Genomic DNA, 19,487 nt, shown 5'->3' on the forward strand with positions numbered 1-19,487 from the left:
GGGGAGAGAAAGAAGGGAGGAGAGCGAGAAGAGGGGAGAGACAGAACAAGAAGTGCAGAACAGTAGGATTCTGTGTTTTACTTGGAAAGTTGATGAATCAGTTTCTACTTCTTTGAACTCTTCCTGTTCACTGACCGGCTCTGCACACACACACACACACACACACACACACACACACACACACACACACACACACACACACACACACACACACACACACACACACACACACACACACACACACAAACACACACACATACACACACACTCACACAAACACGAACACATCTATATATATATATAGAAATATATATATAGAAACTCAAACAGAAACACATACACACACACACACACACACGCACGCACACACACACACTTCCTATATTCTGACTTCCCAACAGCGCCCTTATATAAAAATACACACACACATTCACACACACACCATACCCTAAACAGCATGCATTCTCAGCAGAGTGTTCAACCACACACAAACACGTACACTTCCTCTTATCCGTCTCCAGAACACCATCAAAAAAGACAGATAGAAACACACCCACAATGTCAACAAATAGAAATACAACACATGGGGACTTGCTACATTTTGCCGCAAATTGGTGTGCGTGTTTCAGTATTTGTGTGCATGTGCATTTGCATGTCTGTGTGTGTGTGTGTGTGTAGGGTGTGTGCATGTGCATGTGTGTGGGTGTGTGTTTGTGTGTGCATGTGCGTGTGTGTGTGTGTGCACGTGCACACTTGTGTGTGTGTGTGTGTGTGTGTGCCTGTTGGTGTATGGCGTGTGTGTGTGTGTGTGTGTGTGCCGTGTGTGTGCATGCATGCCACTTCCACAGTGGGGTGTTTTCCTGACTAGGGCTCGGCGTGAGACTCTCATTTGCATCCCTTGTGTAAACCCCAGTCTGTTCAAAGTCTCTCTGATGAATGGCTGCCTTCAGACGGAGTAACGCGACACGCCGGACACATTTCAGAACTCAAAGCAACTGTTCTGCGGCCAAAGACTTTTTTTTTGATGAGTCATCAATATTAACCTCAAACAGAACAATGTCAAAGTCTTCTCATTGTTTATAGCCAAGAGGAGCTAGCAGCGATAGCAGTTTCGTAGGAAACTGTCTCTTTAACAAAATAATATTTTAAAAATAATTTCAAAACATGAAATGAAATGATTATAATTCATCCCGCGTAGATCCCATTGTCGGCAGTCATAACACAAGTATTTGCAGATGCTTGCCAAAGAAGAGATATTTTACAATAAAAGGGGATCCACTCAACTTCCTTTGAGTCCCTAGATCCGAGAAGGCGGGGCTTAACATTCCATCCAATGACTACACAGACGGGGGCCATCACGAATGACCCAATCACGATCCATTTTTGTCTGGTTCCACCCTAACATCTTGTGTTTTGTTATCGAGGAATGCATCACTTGAGGAAAGCCATATTCCATTGTTGACTCACAACGTCTTCGAAAAATAACTGGCTATCATCACCCACTCAATAAATGTGGAGAATTCAAAGGTGAAGGGAGAGAAACATGAAAATATGAAGAACAGTGAGGGTCAACAAAAGGCCTTTCAAACAGTTCAAGGATCGGGGTAAAAGAAAAAGAAGATAATATATAGGCGGTTTTTCCATGTTTTTTTCTGTACAATTCCTCTACCGAAATAACATCCTAGGAATTTTCTTTTGCGCACCAAGATTGATGGATATGATTCCCAGATACACCATCTGGGGTTTTTGCAGCTCTTTTTAATAAAGTGCATCTCATCTTAATAAAGTATATCTTATCTTAAAAACCTATATCATCTTAACAACCTACACCATCTTAATAAGGTACATCTCATCGTAATAAAGAACACTTAAGAAAGTAAATCTAATCTTAATAAAGTAAACCACATCTTAATAACCTACATCTCATCTCAATCCCTTACATCTCATCTGAATAAAGTACACTTAAGAAAGTGCTTCTAATCCTAATAAAGTCCACCTCATCTTAATGAAGTACATTTAAGAAAGTAAATCGAATCTTAATAACCTACATCTCATCTTAATACCTTACATCTCATTTTAATAAAGTACCCTTAAGAAAGTACATCTAATTTGAATAAAGTACACCTCATCGGAATAAAGTACACTTGAGAAAGTACAGCGAATCGTAATAAACTACAGCTCATCTTGATCCCTTACATCTCATCTTAATAAAGTACACTTAAAAAAATACATCTAATCTTAATAAAATACACCTCATCTTAATCATCTACATCCTCTTAACAAACACCACCCCATCTTGCTAAAGTACATTTCATCTTAACACCCTACTCTAAATCAAGCCCTTTCCATCCTCTCAACACACTGACAAGCGATCTCAAAGGATGAAGAGCCGGCCTCAGGGAGCTGTGTGTGTGATTGTCCGTCCTTCGGCCCAGTGACTACACAACCCGTCCCACTCTTCTCAGCGGAGGTGGAGGGGCTTAGCTAGAGGAGGCCAGTGTGTCTGATACCCCCCCCCCCCCCCTCCCTCTGCCCAGAACGCGCCCGGAGCCTGGTTGTCGACGGCGACGGCGTGGTGCCCGGCGCAGCGTGATAATCAGCCCCTTGTCGAAGATCTAGTCGCGTCCTGCTACCGAGGGATGAGGTCAGCCCCTATCTTCAGTGATCCTCGCCTCTACGGCCAACCTCACGCCTCTCTCTCTCTCTCTTTCACTCTCTCTCTCTCCCTCTCTCTCTCTTTTACTCTCTCTCTCTAGACTCTACCACTCTCACTATCTCTCTCTCTCTCTCTCTCTCTCTCTCTCTCTCTCTCTCTCTCTCTCTCTCTCTCTCTAGATTCTATCTCTCTCTCTACCTCTCTCTACCTCTCTCTCTCCCTCTCTCTATCTCTCTCTCTCTCTCTCTCTCCCTCTATCTCTCTACCACTCTCACTCGAACCTCTCTCTCTCCCTTTCTCTCTCGCTTTCTCTCTCCCTCTCTCTCTCTCACTCACTTTCCCCCTCTCTCTCTCTCTCTCTCTCACTCTCTCTCTCTCTCGTTTGCTTTTGTGCTTCAGTCGAGGTGTGTGTGTGTGTGTGTGTGTGTGAGTGGTAGTGTGTGTGTCTGGGATGAGAACAAATGTGTCTGTGTGTGTGTTTATGGTGTAGGGTTCCCTGTGTGTGTAACCTCTGTTTATGCACACGTGTGTTTATGTGTTTGTGTGAGATGGTACGAGTGTGTATGTGTGCGCGTCTTTGTGTGTTTGTGTGCGTGTGTGTGTATGGGGGGGATGTTGGTAGGGCTGTGAGCAGTACACGCGTAAGAGCATGAAAATAACTTGTTAGTACGTGAGGAGACAGAGAGGGGGGGAGGGGGGAGAGGGAGGGTGAGGAGGAAGAGAGGTGGGGGAGAACGGGAGGAGTTGAGAGGGTGAGGGAGGGAAGGAGGGGTTCACGTTTGTTTTTACACAGCTTGGACCCATTAGGCCATGCAAGCATTCCCCACCCTTCCCCTGGGGCACACACACACACACACACACACACACACACACACACACACACACACACACACACACACACACACACACACACACACACACACACACACACACACACACACACACACACACACACACACACATACAAATAATCAGACAGACACACAGATACGCACACACAGACAGATGCAAACGCGCACACACAGCCACACCAACACCCGCCCAAACACACACCAACAGCCGCTCACACTCGACACACACACACACACACACACACACACACACACACACACACACACACACACACACACACACACACACACACACACAGACAGAGACCCAGAAGCATGCACACACATATACATGCAAACTCCCACACACACACACACAGACACACCAAGTTGCTCATAAATGTCTGGGGAGAATAGCGTAAGGGCATGCTGAGGTAACGTTTCTGGGCCTCCCCACACGTGCACCCATAGTGCCCCCCCCCCCCCCCCCCCACACACACACACACACACACACACACACACACACACACACACACACACACACACACACACACACACACACACACACACACACACAAGCTAGGCGTGTACTATCTGTTTCATTCGACCGGAATGGGACGAGAGTGAAAGTATAGCCATCATTCAAATCAGGTACCGATCTCTCTCATCCTTACAAGTAATACATATCGTTGTCATGCTGTTCTTTAGACAAGCTCCATAATCTATTTTCCGGGGCTTTCCCACAAGCACTCCCATTTGTGATGTCACAAATGGCAATGCGTCTAGGGAACTTGATAGGACCGGAAGCCACTCACACCTGGTGGACGGAGCGGGGATACATCACTTTGTTACCAGGCAAGAGGAGTTCCCTGTGTGTGCTCATGATCTCATCGCTCCCACAGCGTCTTGACATTCTCATGATGGGTGGGCTTACCCTGGGCAGGTGGGGTTAAAAAGGGGACACTAAAGGTTTCACCGCAAAATATTTAGTTTTGGCATTTTTCACCATGGCAACCATGAAAAATGTACATTATCTATAGATTATTATTATTGCCTGAGAGAAAATACGTAAGAGATGCATATACATGCACGCACAGATTAAAATGCACGCACATAAACACACACACACATTCGTGCACTTATATACAAATAGCATTGAGAAAATGCGGACGTGCGCACACGCACTAATTCGGCTGAAATGAGTTCAAGTGAATGAGTTCAGAGCGGACGACAGACTGACTGTCGGAGTGTCCTTGAATCAACCTACGCTTAGCACTTCCTCGTAAACCTCCTTGTTATTGAGAAGCCGGTGAATCTCTCTGACTTAATGCTAAGAGGCTAGGAGCGACCGGGCTGCAAATGGCCCTAACTTGATCTAAGTAGCCTCATCATGCAGCACTCAACTGTGTAACCGAGGGTAAGGCATGTGTGTGTGTGTGTGTGTGTGTGTGTGTGTGTGTGTGTGTGTGTGTGTGTGTGTGTGTGTGTGTGTGTGTGTGTGTGTGTGTGTGTGTGTGTGTGTGTGTGTGTGTGTGTGGACCGAGAACCAAGTCCCTCCAGTGGGTATCTGGAGTACATCCACCCAGGACGAACAGAATATTTATTATTTATAATGTATTATTTGTTATTGGTAGGACGGATTCAATTTGTAGAATAAGTAGAGAATAACTCATGTATATAAGAGCGTCTGAGACAAAGCACACTCTACATAAAGAGACAAAAAACACATTTGCCTCCAGCATGATGTACATTTTCAAATCAACAAGAGGCCGGTGGAGAGAGGCTTAGAAAGAAAGTGAGAGTGTGAACGAGAAAGCACAGATAGAGAGGGCAAGAGAGACGGAGAGAAAGTGAGAAAACAGATAAGAGGGAAAAACGTCAGAGTGTGTGAGAGAGAGGGATCCAATAGAGAGAAAGAGTTAGAGAGAGATAGGACAAGACTGAGAGAGCTAGATAGATAGAGAGAGAGAGAGAGAGAGAGAGAGAGAGAGAGAGAGAGAGAGAGAGAGAGAGAGAGAGAGAGAGAGAGAGAGAGAGAGGGAGAGAGAGAGAGAGAGAGAGAGAGAGCATACAGACAGCAGGAGGGGCGTTCTCTCGCACCAGCCAGCGTGGAGATGTGTTTGATCCTTTGCAGGCAGAAGATCAAGACCCTGAAAAGACGCTCCCCATTTAACTCTGTCCCTCCCAAACACCCAGCCCCCTCATGGGGGTACTACGTTAGCCTGGATTGTTAGCCAAATCCTTCAGATCCCGCCAGTAAAACGCCTGATTCATCTGCCACGGCCTTGAGAATCGCTATAGTATTCCTTTAATCCACTCCGTTCCCTTCTCCAAGCACGCGGCACGGGATCCTCCTCATTAAAATCACCGGAGGCAGTCAATAGAACGATATGGAGGAAAAAAACTGGAACAGGCTAAAGAAGCTAACGCTAGCAAGAGTAGAGTCTGTATAAATAATCAAACACTCATTTATTATGGATATTTGGCCGTTCGAGAATTCATTATTTTAGCTGATGAGTATCAGTTCAATGAATAGTTTAATGTTTTCATATTGTTTTTGTTTTTTCATATTGCATAATGTTTTTATATTATATGTTAACTAGGTTGTATTACTAGGCCGTAAATGTATGACATTTCCCAACAGGGAATAAACTATATGTATTCCAGAAAACCAGACAATGCCAGAAACCCATTACAGTTCCTTTCAAAATTGTTTGATTGTGGACAGACATTCTGACTCAATAATATCACTGCCGACCCCCATTAACAAAAATCATCCCTGAATGATCCAATCACGTCTCTCCTATTTAATCCCCGCCCTAATATCTGGATATCTTGATTAACATAGAAAAAAAAATAGCACCAAAACACAAAGCAAACTATAAAGGTTGGTTTAAGTATCTCAAGACCACCTGCAAGCAGGCTGCAAACCAACTAGAGAGTTAGGAAAAGTTAGCAAATGTTAGCTGGCAATAGCAAGACAGAGTTAGCAAGATAGAGCATACAGTTATCAAGAGTTTGCCAGAAAAAAAGTAAGCAAAGAGCTAATGAGCCAGAGGTATCAATAGTCAGCGGGACAGAAAGTTAGCAAAGAGTTAGCATCAGAAAGTTAGCAAAGAGTTAGCAACAGAAAGTGATCAAGAGTTAGCGAGACAGAGTTATCAAGAGTTAGCGAGACAGAGTTAGCAAGAGTTATATTGAGACAGAGTTAGCGTGAATATGTGTGTGGTTCCCAGCTAATTTACCAGAGCCAGGTTCCCCGTCCACAGTAGCGACCCTCGGGGGCTGAACGCTTGGTCTCCCTCCTCGTCATCCGACCCCTCCGCCGCCCCCGGGCCCCCCTGCGATGCCCCCTTGTGGACGCGCAGGCAGTTCCCCCCCAGGATGGCTCGCAGCCTCTGGAACAGCAGCACGCTGGTCGCGCACCCCATCGTCCTCACGGCAACGGTTAGTCGTTATCAATTATGATTAAAAAAAATACAACGCCAATAAAACCCTTCCTGTTTAACCCCAGGTCAGCATGTAGCATGCATGATCTGGGTTTGCCTTTACGCAGAAAAACCTTCGCCGGAACAAAACAAGTCACAGCCGGGAGATGAACTCTTGGCGAAGCTTCAACTGTTATTCCTCCACCTTCTCAACTCTTATTGTTTCTGTCTCTCCGATCCGAGGATCAGGGGGCAAAGATAGAGACAGTGCCTCTCAGGTCATCCGGATTTCATTCAGAGCGGAGCCGGATGAGTGAACCTCGGCTGAGCACGCTGGATAGCTGATCCGCTTCAGTCTCCGGGATCCTCCTGGATCGTGCTTTAGGCTCTGGGCTGTTGTGTTTGTGTTGAATTGGAGGTCGTCCAAGATGAAAAGGAAAAACAGATTATCTGGATGGAACGCCGAAAATCCCGAGCGGGAGGATTCATCTGACCGACCGTGGAAGCCGCACACCGCTGGACGACTGGCGTGTGCGTTTGTGTGAGTGTGTGTGTGTGTGTGTGTGTGTGTGTTTGTGTGTGTATGTGGGTGTGTGTGTGTGAGTGTGTGAATGTGCGTATGTGGGAGCAGTCCTCAGCAGGGGCGAAAGTGATGAGCGATGAGTGTGCAGAGAGGAAGCTGCTCGTTGAGTCAGAACAGGGCGTCGTCTCTGCCTCTCTCAGTTCTCTCTCCCACTCTCTCCTTTCTCACTCCGTCCAGGGAGGATGAGGATGCAAAGACACTCACACACATTTTATCTCCCTCCCACTCTCTCTCTCTCCCTTTGTCTCTTTCCCCATCTCTCATTCTCTTCCTGTCTCTAACAGCGTTACTCTTGCTCTCTCTCTTTCCATCTTTCTCCCTCTCTCTCCCTCTCTTTCCATCTTTCTCTCTTTCTCTATCGCTCTCTCACAGACCCACATGCACTCTCTGCCGGTCTCTCATCCCCTAACAGCTCTTCTCTTTCTCTTCCTTAATGGGATCCGTCTTCCTCTTCACTCTATCACGCTTATTCAATCATGTCACTCAACCTCTCTTGCCCTCTCAGTCAACCTTGCGTGCCCTGTCTCTCTCTCTTTCATTGACCTTTGTCTCCACTTCAGGTTTTCCCTCACAGCCGTTTTGTCTCCCTGTCACTCAGCCTCTCTCTCTTTCTCGCCCATATTTCTCCTGCTTAGCACATTGCCTCAATGCCCAGACTGTAACGTGCTCTGACAGCCAACCCACACCCACTATATGAACCCACGCCCAAATGTATGGACCTCGATTCAGACCGACTGTTTCTGTTTGTCTCTCCCTGTTTTTTCCATGCACTGGTCAAAGGCAATCTCTCTCAGGTCTGTCTTTCCTTCCATCCGTCTGCGTCTGTACATCTGCTTGTGTCGCTGTTTTATTTCTCCCAACCCCAAGACGTACAGGTCGATTAAGTCAAAGGCCACTACTGAGGATTGCCAAGTCCACATTAACCCCCTTTTTATTGGCATGAGGTGGACCAACAAAGAAGGCAGCGCAGGACAAACCTGGCGTCTTATGTAGAGATGTCAGATGGAGGTCTGACGCCATGGCAACCATAACTGCAAACTGTTCATGTTAATATTACAGGAAGTGTATCATTGTTGCCCGGAGGGAACAAGATTAAATATATATAAATAAATATATATATATATATTTTTTTTAATAACTAAAATAAATAAATAATGCAAACATAGCCCTGTGGAGCATGAATAAATGCTTTGATAACGATATTGAACCATCTCGATTTTGAAAAACATTGCTTTTCTCAAGTTATTGTCTCCAACAATCTCTCAAAGGTTAGATTTATGTAAACATCAACACAAAAAAAACATAAATACAACTCAATAAGTGTACACTTATTGAGTTTATAGTTGTATTGCTTCACCTTTCTCTGTTTCTGAATAGGCTACTTTTCCTTATTCGAAGCAGCCAGGAGCTTATAACGCGACAAATAAAATGCGGCTTGATTCTGGGCAACGACCCCATAAAGCCAGCTCCTGCATCACACCCCGTTCCCCAGACGACCCTCTCACCTAATGAAAGACTCACAGAGTCCAACTGCAGACTCACAACGTTGACCTCTGCAGCGCGCACACACACACACACACACACACACACACACACACACACACACACACACACACACACACACACACAGGAGGCTGTTTTAGCTGCTGGTTTAGTTTCAATACAAATGCTAACCTAGTTGTTTGTAGACAGCTTTTGTTATGGATTCATATTAGCTTCGAACACAAACACAAACACACACACACACACATTCACACACAGACAAACAAATAAGTAAATGCATATGCATTATGGAAAATATGCTATGTCACTATACAAAGTGCTGCATCACTAGTTAAAGTGCTGCATCACTATTTAAAGTGCTGTGTCACCATTCCCTCAGGCTCCTCCTTCATGGTTGGCTGAGGTGACAACCTAAGTTGTGTTCCTGAATCCTCGAACGCCAGACTTCCGAGTCGAAAGTCGAAGATCTCCCAGCTTTCTTGCGGCATTTCTCGAAGGCACATCCCCTTTTTGTCTTCATCTTTCGAAAATCTGTAGTAGTAGTAGACCGAGCGCAGTGATGACACTCTCAACAAAATGGCTGCGCCCGTGAAGTGATTACATTTTTTTGTATTTGTACCACGTAGGTCATTTTAACGTTGATTTTAAATGCTCTTACACACTTGACTACATTACTACTTTATTCAGGTCACCAATTTGTACATTGCATGGTCTTGCTGTGCGTGCAATACAATATAAAGTTGTGGTGTTTGTTTTCGGGCTGGTTTGCTAAAGAGGCTAATGTAGCTAACAATAAACAACGGCTGGCCAATTTCATGCCACAATCACAAAGATGAACAGGAACGCTATGAATGCTCCGGGACCGGAAGTGACGTCAAACATGCACCTCGGAAGGCTGGCGTCCGAGGATTCAGGAACACACTATTACTGGCAAACAGGAACATCGCCAAGAATCAAAAGGAGCAGAAAGGGGAGGGCAAATATTGTGACATCTGGGCCGAGCACTACGGAGAGTCTTGCCCTGCTCCGCGAAGCAGTGCTCCGACTCACCCAGCACGCCGTCCACGACTCCCCGACCGCCGCCCCGACCAGCCGGCTCACTAAGCTCGGCCAAGATGACGACGTGGAGGCCTACTTAGAGGTGTTCGAACGGACCGCCCGGAGGGAGAGCTGGCCGGAGGACCAGTGGGCCCACATCCTGTCGCCCTTCCTCACGGGACCCGCACAGCAGGCGAGCCAGGACCTCTCGCCCGAGACCGCCGACCAGTATCCCGCCCTCAAACAGGCTATACTGGCCTACTATGGGCACAACCTCGCGGCCAGGGCCCAAAGTTTCCACGACTGGCGATTCGACATCCAGGGTCCAGTTCGAACACAGATCGCCCAGCATGGCCGCCTGAGAAGGTGGCTGGCGACCGGAGAGGGACCCAGCCCACGGGACCGGGTTCTTATAGACAACACCATTCGCCAGCTTCCGCCAGACGCGCGGAGGGTCCTGGCCCACCATCATCCCGACACAGTGGATGAGCTTATCCGGCAGCTGGAGAACTGGCAGGTGGCCCACCAGCTGAGCGCCATCCCCCGGACCATCCCGCGGCCTACAGAGTCCCGCCGAGACCGAAGGGGACCCACAACTTCGCCGCAGACACCCCCAACGGAACCGCCGGTCGTGACCCAGGAGGGCCGCGAGGGGAGGCGGTGCTACACCTGCGGCCAGACCGGACACATAGCACGATACTGCCCCGGAGACCGGGATGTATCGATGCCGTCGGCCTACGCGGACGAGGGGATGCGCTGACGCTGCCTGCTGGCCACCTGTTGGGCGCAGGGGGTGCCCGGGACCCCGACAATACCGGCGCGGGTCATGAACCGGGACACGCAGGCCCTCCTGGACACTGGCAGAGTGGTAACCCTTCTCCGTCCCAACTTGGCGGGGGGGAAAGGAGGGGGGACCGATGGAGGTAGCCTGCGTACACGGGGACACCCGTACCTACGGGTCCTGCCATGTGGTCGTCCGGCCCCCCTAAGGGGTGTTCACGGCCCGGGCGGGGATAGTTCCCCACCTACCGGTACCGCTCCTGATTGGGAGGGATTGCCCGATATTTAATCGGCTGTGGAACCCGGAGCGGGGACCCCGGCCCCGGAGAGTGCCTCCTCGCCGAGCTGGGGGGATGGCTCGACCGGCCTACGGGGCCACGCAGCGTCCGGCGACCCCGGGGGAGACGACAGCCGAGGACCAGGGCTCCGAAGGGAACGGGCCCACACCACCGGGTTCCCCGATCCACACCGCAAGGGGTCCGCCCGGTCCGGATCGCAGGGGCTTCCCCCAGGCACCACGGCCAAGTGGCAGGGCCCGTACGAGGTGGTCGAACGAGAGGGAGAGGTGAACTACCGGGTACGACAGCCCGGGAGACTTAAGCACACCCAGCTGTATCATGTCAACATCCTGAAGCAGTGGAGGGGGGGAGTGGACCCTCCGGACCCGGCACCCCTGGCGTTGGCGGTCCGATGAGGAATCCCGGTGGTCCCGGTGGGGGAGGACCTCAGCCCGGCCCAGAAGCAGGATCTCTTTGACATAGTGATGCAACACCGGGACGTATTCTCGGAGATCCCCGGGCGAACGTCGGCCGCCCACCATGATATCCGGACGGCGCCAGGGGTAACGGTGAGAGTCCCCCCATACAGGGGCCCGGAAGCTCGGCGGAACGCCATCCAGGAGGAGGTAGGCAGAATGCTCAGGCTCCGGGTCATCGAGGAGTCACGCAGCGCATGGTCCAGCCCGGTCATCCTCGTGCCCAAACCTGACGGGACGTTCAGATTTAGGACGGGGGAAAAACCAGCCGCAGGGGAGCAAGGTGGCCCCGCCCCACATCCAAGAAACAGGTGAAATCGTTCCTAGGCCTGGTAGGGTAATATCAGCGGTTTATACCCGGCTTTGCCACGCTGGCCAGCCCTCTTAATGACCTGACCCGGAAGGCCCTGCCTGATCGGATCAGGTGGTCCGAGGCAGCCGAGAGGGCCTTCGGGACGCTGCGGGGAGCCTTATGCTCAGAACCGGTGCTCGTAACCCCTGACTTCGCTTCTCCCCTCATAGTCCACACAGACGCCTCGGAAGTGGGGCTGGGAGGGGTACTTTCCCAGATCCAGGCTGGAAAGGAGCACCCAATCACTTACATTAGCCGAAGACTCCTGCCAAACGAGAGAAACTACTCCACAGTGGAGAAGGAGGCCCTGGCCATCAAGTGGACATTGGATAAACTCCGGTACTATCTCATAGGTCGGGAGTTTACCCTGGACACCGACCATGCTCCACTGAAGTGGATGGCGGGCGCCAAGGACACCAATGCCCGGGTGACGTGGTGGTTCCTGGCCCTCCAGGACTTCCACTTCAGGGTGGACCACCGACCGGGAAAGGAGCACGCCAACGCCGATGCCCTGTCACGCCGGGATGCGTGCCTGGGTTGGAACCAAGGGGACCAGAGGCTTCATCAAGCGTTGAAGTGTGACAACCCGCTCCCCACCAGGGAGATCCGGGGGCGAGTGGTGGAGGGCGTGTACCGCCGCCATCCACTAGCCGGAGGCAGAGAGCACTTCATTCCTCACCCTCATCAGCCAGATGGGGAACACCTGGCCGGAGGGAAGGAAAGGAGAGGGCGGACATCTTAAAAGGCAGCTGAGGACTCATTCCAGGGGAGAGACAGTCAGACCTACAAGGAGGAGGCCATCGACACGACCCAGGCTATGAGGCTCTCGGAGACCCTAGCCCAGTGATAAATACCTTGTTCTTTTGCCTATTCTTTTGAATAAACGCCGACTACGGCTTAAACCAGCATCCCGAGTGTGGTACTTGCCGTGACGAACAGTCTCTATCGGAACCGGGTTGCCACAATATAAGGTTTATTAAATTGGAATTAAAGGTCACCTGAGTAAGAATCAGAGATGTAATCTCTGATTGTATTTATAAATACTGAGCTCTTTGACTTTCGGCATAAGTGAAGGAGAGGGAAGATGAAGGTTTAATTTATAAGTGGAACCACAACCTGTTCATATATCGGCAATTGAATGTGACATGAAATCCTACACATAGTCACTCTAATACAACTCAATATAAATACAAATAACAGTCCCACCATAAATACAAACCCATTCCCGATTTGAACAATATGTTGAAAGAAATTCCTAATTTGGAAGCTGAAGTTCAATGCTGAATTGGTATGAAGTTGGGATGCATTCCGACTTTGCCGTTAACTCATGTGGCCTCGACACTAAGCCATCTTTTCTTCTGGGAAACCATGACAACTAGAAATAGGACAGTTGGAATCCTAAAGGGAGAGAGTGACAGAGTGAGTAAAATAGAGAAGCGGGAGAGAGACAGAGAGAAAGAGACAGAAAGAGAGAAATAGATCTTAAACTAATCAAGGAAAAAATAAGTGTTGAAATTGACATTCTAAACCGAGAAGGACACGTTGGTATAAAGAATTCTTATTTTGTGGACACACACAACACACACAACACACTACACTACACACACACACAAGCAAACACACACACACACACACACACACACACACACACACACACACACACACACACACACACACACACACACACACACACACACACACACACACAAACAGCTCTATCCTTCACAAGAAGGTGCAATAACCTGTGAAACATGACGGGTACACCCCCTCGCCAGCCACCTCTTCTTCTATGGTACCTGTCTGTCTTTGTTTTCACTTGGCTCCGACTACATCTACCAAACAGCATCACTATGGGGGGGGATGTGTCACTGCTGCTCCCTATAGGTTGAATCTGACACTGCAACAACAAAAGCCTATTATTTGTTTTTACCTCATTCTTTCCAAGTCAATCCTTGATATGTCTAGGTCATGTTTTCATGCGACTTCATTATAGCTGAATGCTTATGTAGTGTTTTAATGTAATGTAGTTTGGTTTAATGTAATTTAGTGTACTGTTATGTCAATGCAATATAATGTAGTGTTATGTTAGTGCAATGTAAGACGTTGTTGTTTCAATGTTAATGAAATGTAATGTCAATGAAGTGTAGTAGTGTAATAATGTAATGTAGTGTTGTGTAGTCCTATGTCAATGTTACGCAGTGTAGTGTTGTGCAGTCTTGTGTAAATGTTACACAGTATAGTGTTGTCTACGCCTGTGTCAATGTTACATAGTGTAGTGTTGTGTAGTCATATATCAATGTAACATAGTGTAGTGTTGTGTAGTCTTATATCAATGTAACATAGTGTAGTGTTGTGTAGTCTTATGTCAATGTAAAATACTGTACTAGTGTTGTGTAGTCTTATGTCAGAGTAATGTAGCTTGAATTAACAGCAAGGGTTGAGTAGTGGGGTTGAGTTACATGTTCCTTAAAGACGTAAGGTGACACTGGAAGCATGTCCAGCGCTCATTAATGATTCAAAAGGGCAGGCCAGATCGCCGGATCATGGTGTAGTGGCAGATTGAACCCGTGTAGAGACACAAAAGCCTGAGTTTGCCACTGTTGCGTGATCGTATCAAGTGTTATCATTATGTTGTATTATAGTCAATGGTACAACTGCCATGAGGTCAATTAGCAGGTTTATCTAAGAAGAATTTGCGTTTTACTTAACAATAAATATATATTTTTTTATATTTGTGTGTGTTTGGTAAAAATATTCGAAAAACAGAGAAAATCTGTGAAAATCGATGTCATATATTTATGTTTGGCATAAAGTATAAATGACATATACCAAAATACAGCTACATATGAATACATATCAGAAGAATTTAAATTAGTGTCTCTGTATTTTTACCTGAAATGCCCCTGGAAACAAACAGAAAAGGCTATCATAATGCTGTTCTTAGAAACAGCTGAATTTCATAATCACCTGAAATAAACCTACAAAAAAAAACAGTGTACATTGCACCATCAGCACTGTGTGTGTGTGTGTGTGTGTGTGTGTGTGTGTGTGTGTGTGTGTGTGTGTGTGTGTGTGTGTGTGTGTGTGTGTGTGTGTGTGTGTGTGTGTGTGTGTGTGTGTGTGTGTGTGTGTGTGTGTTTAAAAGAGAGGAAAGAGTTGGTGAAAGAGAGAGAATGTGTCTGTGCCTGTGTGCGTGTCAATCAATTAAATTGTCCTGCATTGCCTGAAAATAAAATATCTCTCTCTCACACCACACACACACACACACACACTCACACACGCACACACACACAGACATAGGTTGTAGCTGCTAAATTCCACAATGCCCGGCCTTCGTCAGAAAAAAAAAGAAAAAGATATATATAATAAGTTGGAAGGCGGGAAGAATTTCCTGGACAGCAGGGCGTTGGTTACGCCAATGAAAAATGAGCTAGCCTAAATAGAGGCAGCGCAGTAACCACAGAGATAAAAAAAATCTTTTGGCTAAAAGTTGTCATCAGGAGGACACAGACTTATAGCGGGAAGAACACAAAAAGGCCACCCATGAAGAAGGACAAATTTGAACAATCTTGAAAACAACATAGGCTGGTTCTAAGAAGTTGCAAAGTAAAAATAAGATAGGAGATGTGAATTAGGCTCGTTCTATCAACTGGTTTTAAACAAATAAACTAGGCTATGAAAAGTATAGGCTACGTTGCTGATATAGGCTATGTTACGCATGGCTGTAATAAACAGTAGAAGAAAAATTGTTGCTTTGGCCATCTGAGAAATATTGCTATTCTTCTATTCCTTCGCATTCATTTTCTGGTATTTTCAAAGGGTGCCATTTTCCATTAGTGTTTTCTGATCCACCACTTCAAAATGTGCCTCAAATATGTTGATGCAAACACAGCTAGTTTGATCACGGCATTCTGATGGTGGATGAGAAGACCCTTTACGTTGACATTTCTACCCGATTCTGGTCATTCCCTCATGCATATTCATGAAAGCACTGCTGTCCAACGGTAGCTGCCAACTACTCTTCATGTACAAACAGGTTCACAAAAAATCGATCTTAGATGCCAAATATTTGCATGCTATATTCAAAGGACACCTATTTGAAAAAGACTGTGAAGACATTCTGAGCATTACCACTTCTGCCAGGTACAGTTTCAAGACAACATGTCGTGCAGCCTCAGTGCTAGCAGAAGTGCACTAATTGACTGAAGTAGGTCATACAAATCTATCAATTGGGTATCGATCAATACGGTAGTATTCACAATGACCCGTGGATTGTGTTATTTGTACAACAGCAAATAGTTTATGCACAGCTGGACAAGACAGAGATTCAAATTCAATAGCATTTAGCTCTGTTTAGCCCGGTGCATTCGAAACTGTCTAGCACTCTGCCCCCTGTCCTCAAGTGTGGTACTGCTCTCTTTTTCCTGTCCCGTTATGGTCAAAGGGAGGGGAATAGCTCTCTCTTTAATCGCTCTGCTTAAACTTTAGCCTTGCACTAAAGCCTAACACTATAGCTTAGCACTTTCGGCTAATATAATAACCCTAACACATCGCCTTGCACTTTAGGCTGGCACTATTGGCTACCAATAGCCTAGCACTAAAAGCTAACACAATAAGCCTAACACTATAGGCTAACACAATAGCCTAACAAGGACAGTGCATTCATAATTAATAGCCACCCTGCGGGAGCACGATGGGGGACCAGAAAGAGGTCATATTTAAAAATAGCAAACACACCCACCCACCTCCTCTCATCCATTACTAAACAGGAACCAGAGATCCGATTCCACCATCCATAATGCCACACGGAGACCTGTGGTCTGCAGTGGAATTAAAAGGCCTGGGCCAGATAAGAGCACATTAGACAACTCCATGGAGTTAATAACCACTGAGGATGGGCATTTTTGTGGGAAGTAATTCCAAGCTAGCAGAAGCTGTAAGCTCAGGGCAAAAAATATTTGCCCAAAAAGTAATAAACATCATGACCCATCCTTGATATATTTAATTTATTGAGAATCTTGTCCTGTCAAGTCAAATGGCTCCCCATTTGATGACATCCCCTTACCCAAAGAGTAAGGAAAAACTCCCTTAGTTATCAAGGAAGAAACCTTGAGGGGATACACAGAAAGAGGGACCCCTTCATCCAGCGAGATGGCGAGGGGTGTGTAATGTGTGCCATAACGGGCATAACGGCAGCATAACAAGCAGAACTCTTGCAATCAAATCAAATATTTGTCTACCGATATCCAGTCAACATAATTGGGCATGAGACTGCAAGCAGAATCTAACCCAGTGAAACATTCCCGGGGCTATGTTTTTATGTAATTTAGCTGTGCGTGTGATTTTTAGCCCAACTGCCACGCCCAACAACGCTCCGGTCTGGCCAGCCCAGACAAAACCTGTCGAATCAGGTCGAGTCTAGTTTTGCAATAACAGCAAATCTATCGCAATTACAGACTGAAAGGTCCCGCACTCCCTTAGATTAGAGAGAGGAAGCTGTAGCTTTCTGGCACTGGAACGGGGAGGAATGTGATGCTAGCATGGTGACCCCCGTCCAGAACTGACCACATAGTGGACGGTTAGCCGGGCCCGTAGGAGTTTTTCCCGTGACCATAGGTCGACCCACACCACAGAACTACTGCTCCTTTAAACACAGGGCTCACACAGGAACTTCACCCTATGGTTGTTATTACATTGAATTAAATGACACAGGGTCGGGATCCCGGCTGAAAGGTTCTGAGTTCGAACCCCAAACCCTCACTGCAGTTTCCTTATTGACCTCTCTTTAACAATTCACTGGAAGTTACTTTGCATGCAAGTGTGTGTGTGTGTGTGTGTGTGTGTGTGTGTGTGTGTGTGTGTGTGTGTGTGTGAGTGAGTGAGTGAGTGAGTGAGTGTGAGAGAGAGAGAGAGAGAGAGAGAGAGAGAGAGAGAGAGAGGAGAGAGAGAGAGAGAGAGAGAGAGAGAGAGAGAGAGAGAGAGAGAGAGAGAGAGAGAGAGAGAGAGAGAGAGAGAGATTAATGGACCGTCGACACACCATTAGCTGTAGAATCCCCTTTAGTTATTGAGGGCACGGAGCCACGCACCACCGTTATGCAATGAGAGCAAGCCACAACCTTACATTACTTTGTTTACAATGCATTTAATTTCCTAAGCATTTTGCAGAGATTCATAATAGTCTAAATAGTCTGCTATACTATCCTATACTGTTCACAACACTGCAATCCTGCAGTTGTTTGGGTTGCAAAAACCTGAAAGTGCTGCAGACGTGACATTGTGTGCGTGTGTATGTGTGTGTATGTGTGTGTGCTTGCGTGCGTGCGTGCATGCGGTGCGACCTCCATGCGTTTTCCATTTAGTTACCTGGCAACCTCTCTAGAGAAAGTTGAGACACCACATCACAACACTGCGTTCGCAATGAATATAGTTAAATACATTTTGTGTGGGTTTTGTGTGTGTGTGTGTGTGTGTGTGTGTGTGTGTGTGTGTGTGTGTGTGTGTGTGTGTGTGTGTGTGTGTGTGTGTGTGTGTGTGTGTGTGTGTGTGTGTGTGTGTCCGTGCGTGCGTGGCAAAAATGGCAATCACAAAACACAATGCATTTCATAAGGCACTGACTTGCCTTACCATCAGCGTCGATGTTCTGACCACCACGGAGACGCTTTGCCTCAACTCCGCGGCCGTCCCCGGTTTGTGGAGACTCCGCGTAAACTTCCGCGCCTCCGGAGCAGCCGAAGTCATGATGCAATGCAGCCTTTCATCAAACGAAAGCGAACAATAACGAAGATCGAGTGTTTTCTTTAAGATTTTGTAAAAATAATAATCATGTCGTTCCTTCCTGGATGATAAGCACCGCTGACGCGGTTTTATTCTAACTAGCGGAAAAAATGTGTCAATGAGTTACGAGCCCTCTAGAGCGAAGGAGTGCGCGTCAGGGACTAGAGTCCGAGGAAGTGTCAAAATAGTCCGCGCGTTACGGTGGGACGTTGCCATGTTGCTGTCTCCCCGTCATCATCATCATCATCATCATCATCATCATCATCATCATCATCATCATCATCATCATCATCGTCGTCGTCGTCGTCATCATCATCATCATCATCATCATCATCATCATCATCATCATCATCAAGATCATCATCATCATCATCCTCACCCCTGTGGCCGTGTTGCTCGGGTTCCACTGACGTTTTAAAACCGTGTATTTTCATCAGTTGTAGTAAGTATTGTAGTAAATGTCAAAAGTATAAATGACTAACTCTAGAGGGCGCTGAAAATTACGACCTTTATTTATTAGGTCTTATTGTATGTCTTTATTGAAAATTAACTGTGATAGTAAAACGGGGCTGCAGAAGAACGCCTGCATATTTACGGATGAAACCTGACTCATCCGCTCACATCTTTAAAAGTGGATCAACACTGACCTCTAGTGGATGCACTTTGTTTTCAACCCCTCGGAAGAAGTTGGCCACGGAGAGGCAGTAACATAACAACCATAGTCATTACAAACAGTGTTATTACCGTGGCGCCATACTAGCAGACTGCGGAACGGGGGCGCTTCATCTC

At 47.0% G+C, this 19,487-nt stretch overlaps 1 protein-coding gene across 3 annotated transcripts in view; it reads right to left on the reverse strand.

Annotated features, from left to right (window-relative positions):
* LOC130380729 (dedicator of cytokinesis protein 9-like) overlaps window positions 1-18,962 on the reverse strand; it is a 78,098-nt gene extending 59,136 nt beyond the window's left edge. For 2 of the 3 annotated variants that reach the window (XM_056588038.1, XM_056588035.1), the window contains exon 1: window positions 18,549-18,962. In XM_056588038.1, the coding sequence (XP_056444013.1) occupies window positions 18,549-18,662 (114 nt within the window). In that variant the 5' untranslated portion in view covers window positions 18,663-18,962. Of the gene's footprint in view, window positions 1-6,731; window positions 6,797-18,548 lie in introns of those variants that run through there. The other variant, XM_056588037.1, reaches the window with a different exon arrangement.
* Between the last annotated feature and the right edge of the window lie 525 nt (window positions 18,963-19,487).

Source organism: Gadus chalcogrammus, chromosome 4 (assembly GCF_026213295.1).
Source record: "Gadus chalcogrammus isolate NIFS_2021 chromosome 4, NIFS_Gcha_1.0, whole genome shotgun sequence".
Taxonomy (NCBI): domain Eukaryota; kingdom Metazoa; phylum Chordata; class Actinopteri; order Gadiformes; family Gadidae; genus Gadus; species Gadus chalcogrammus.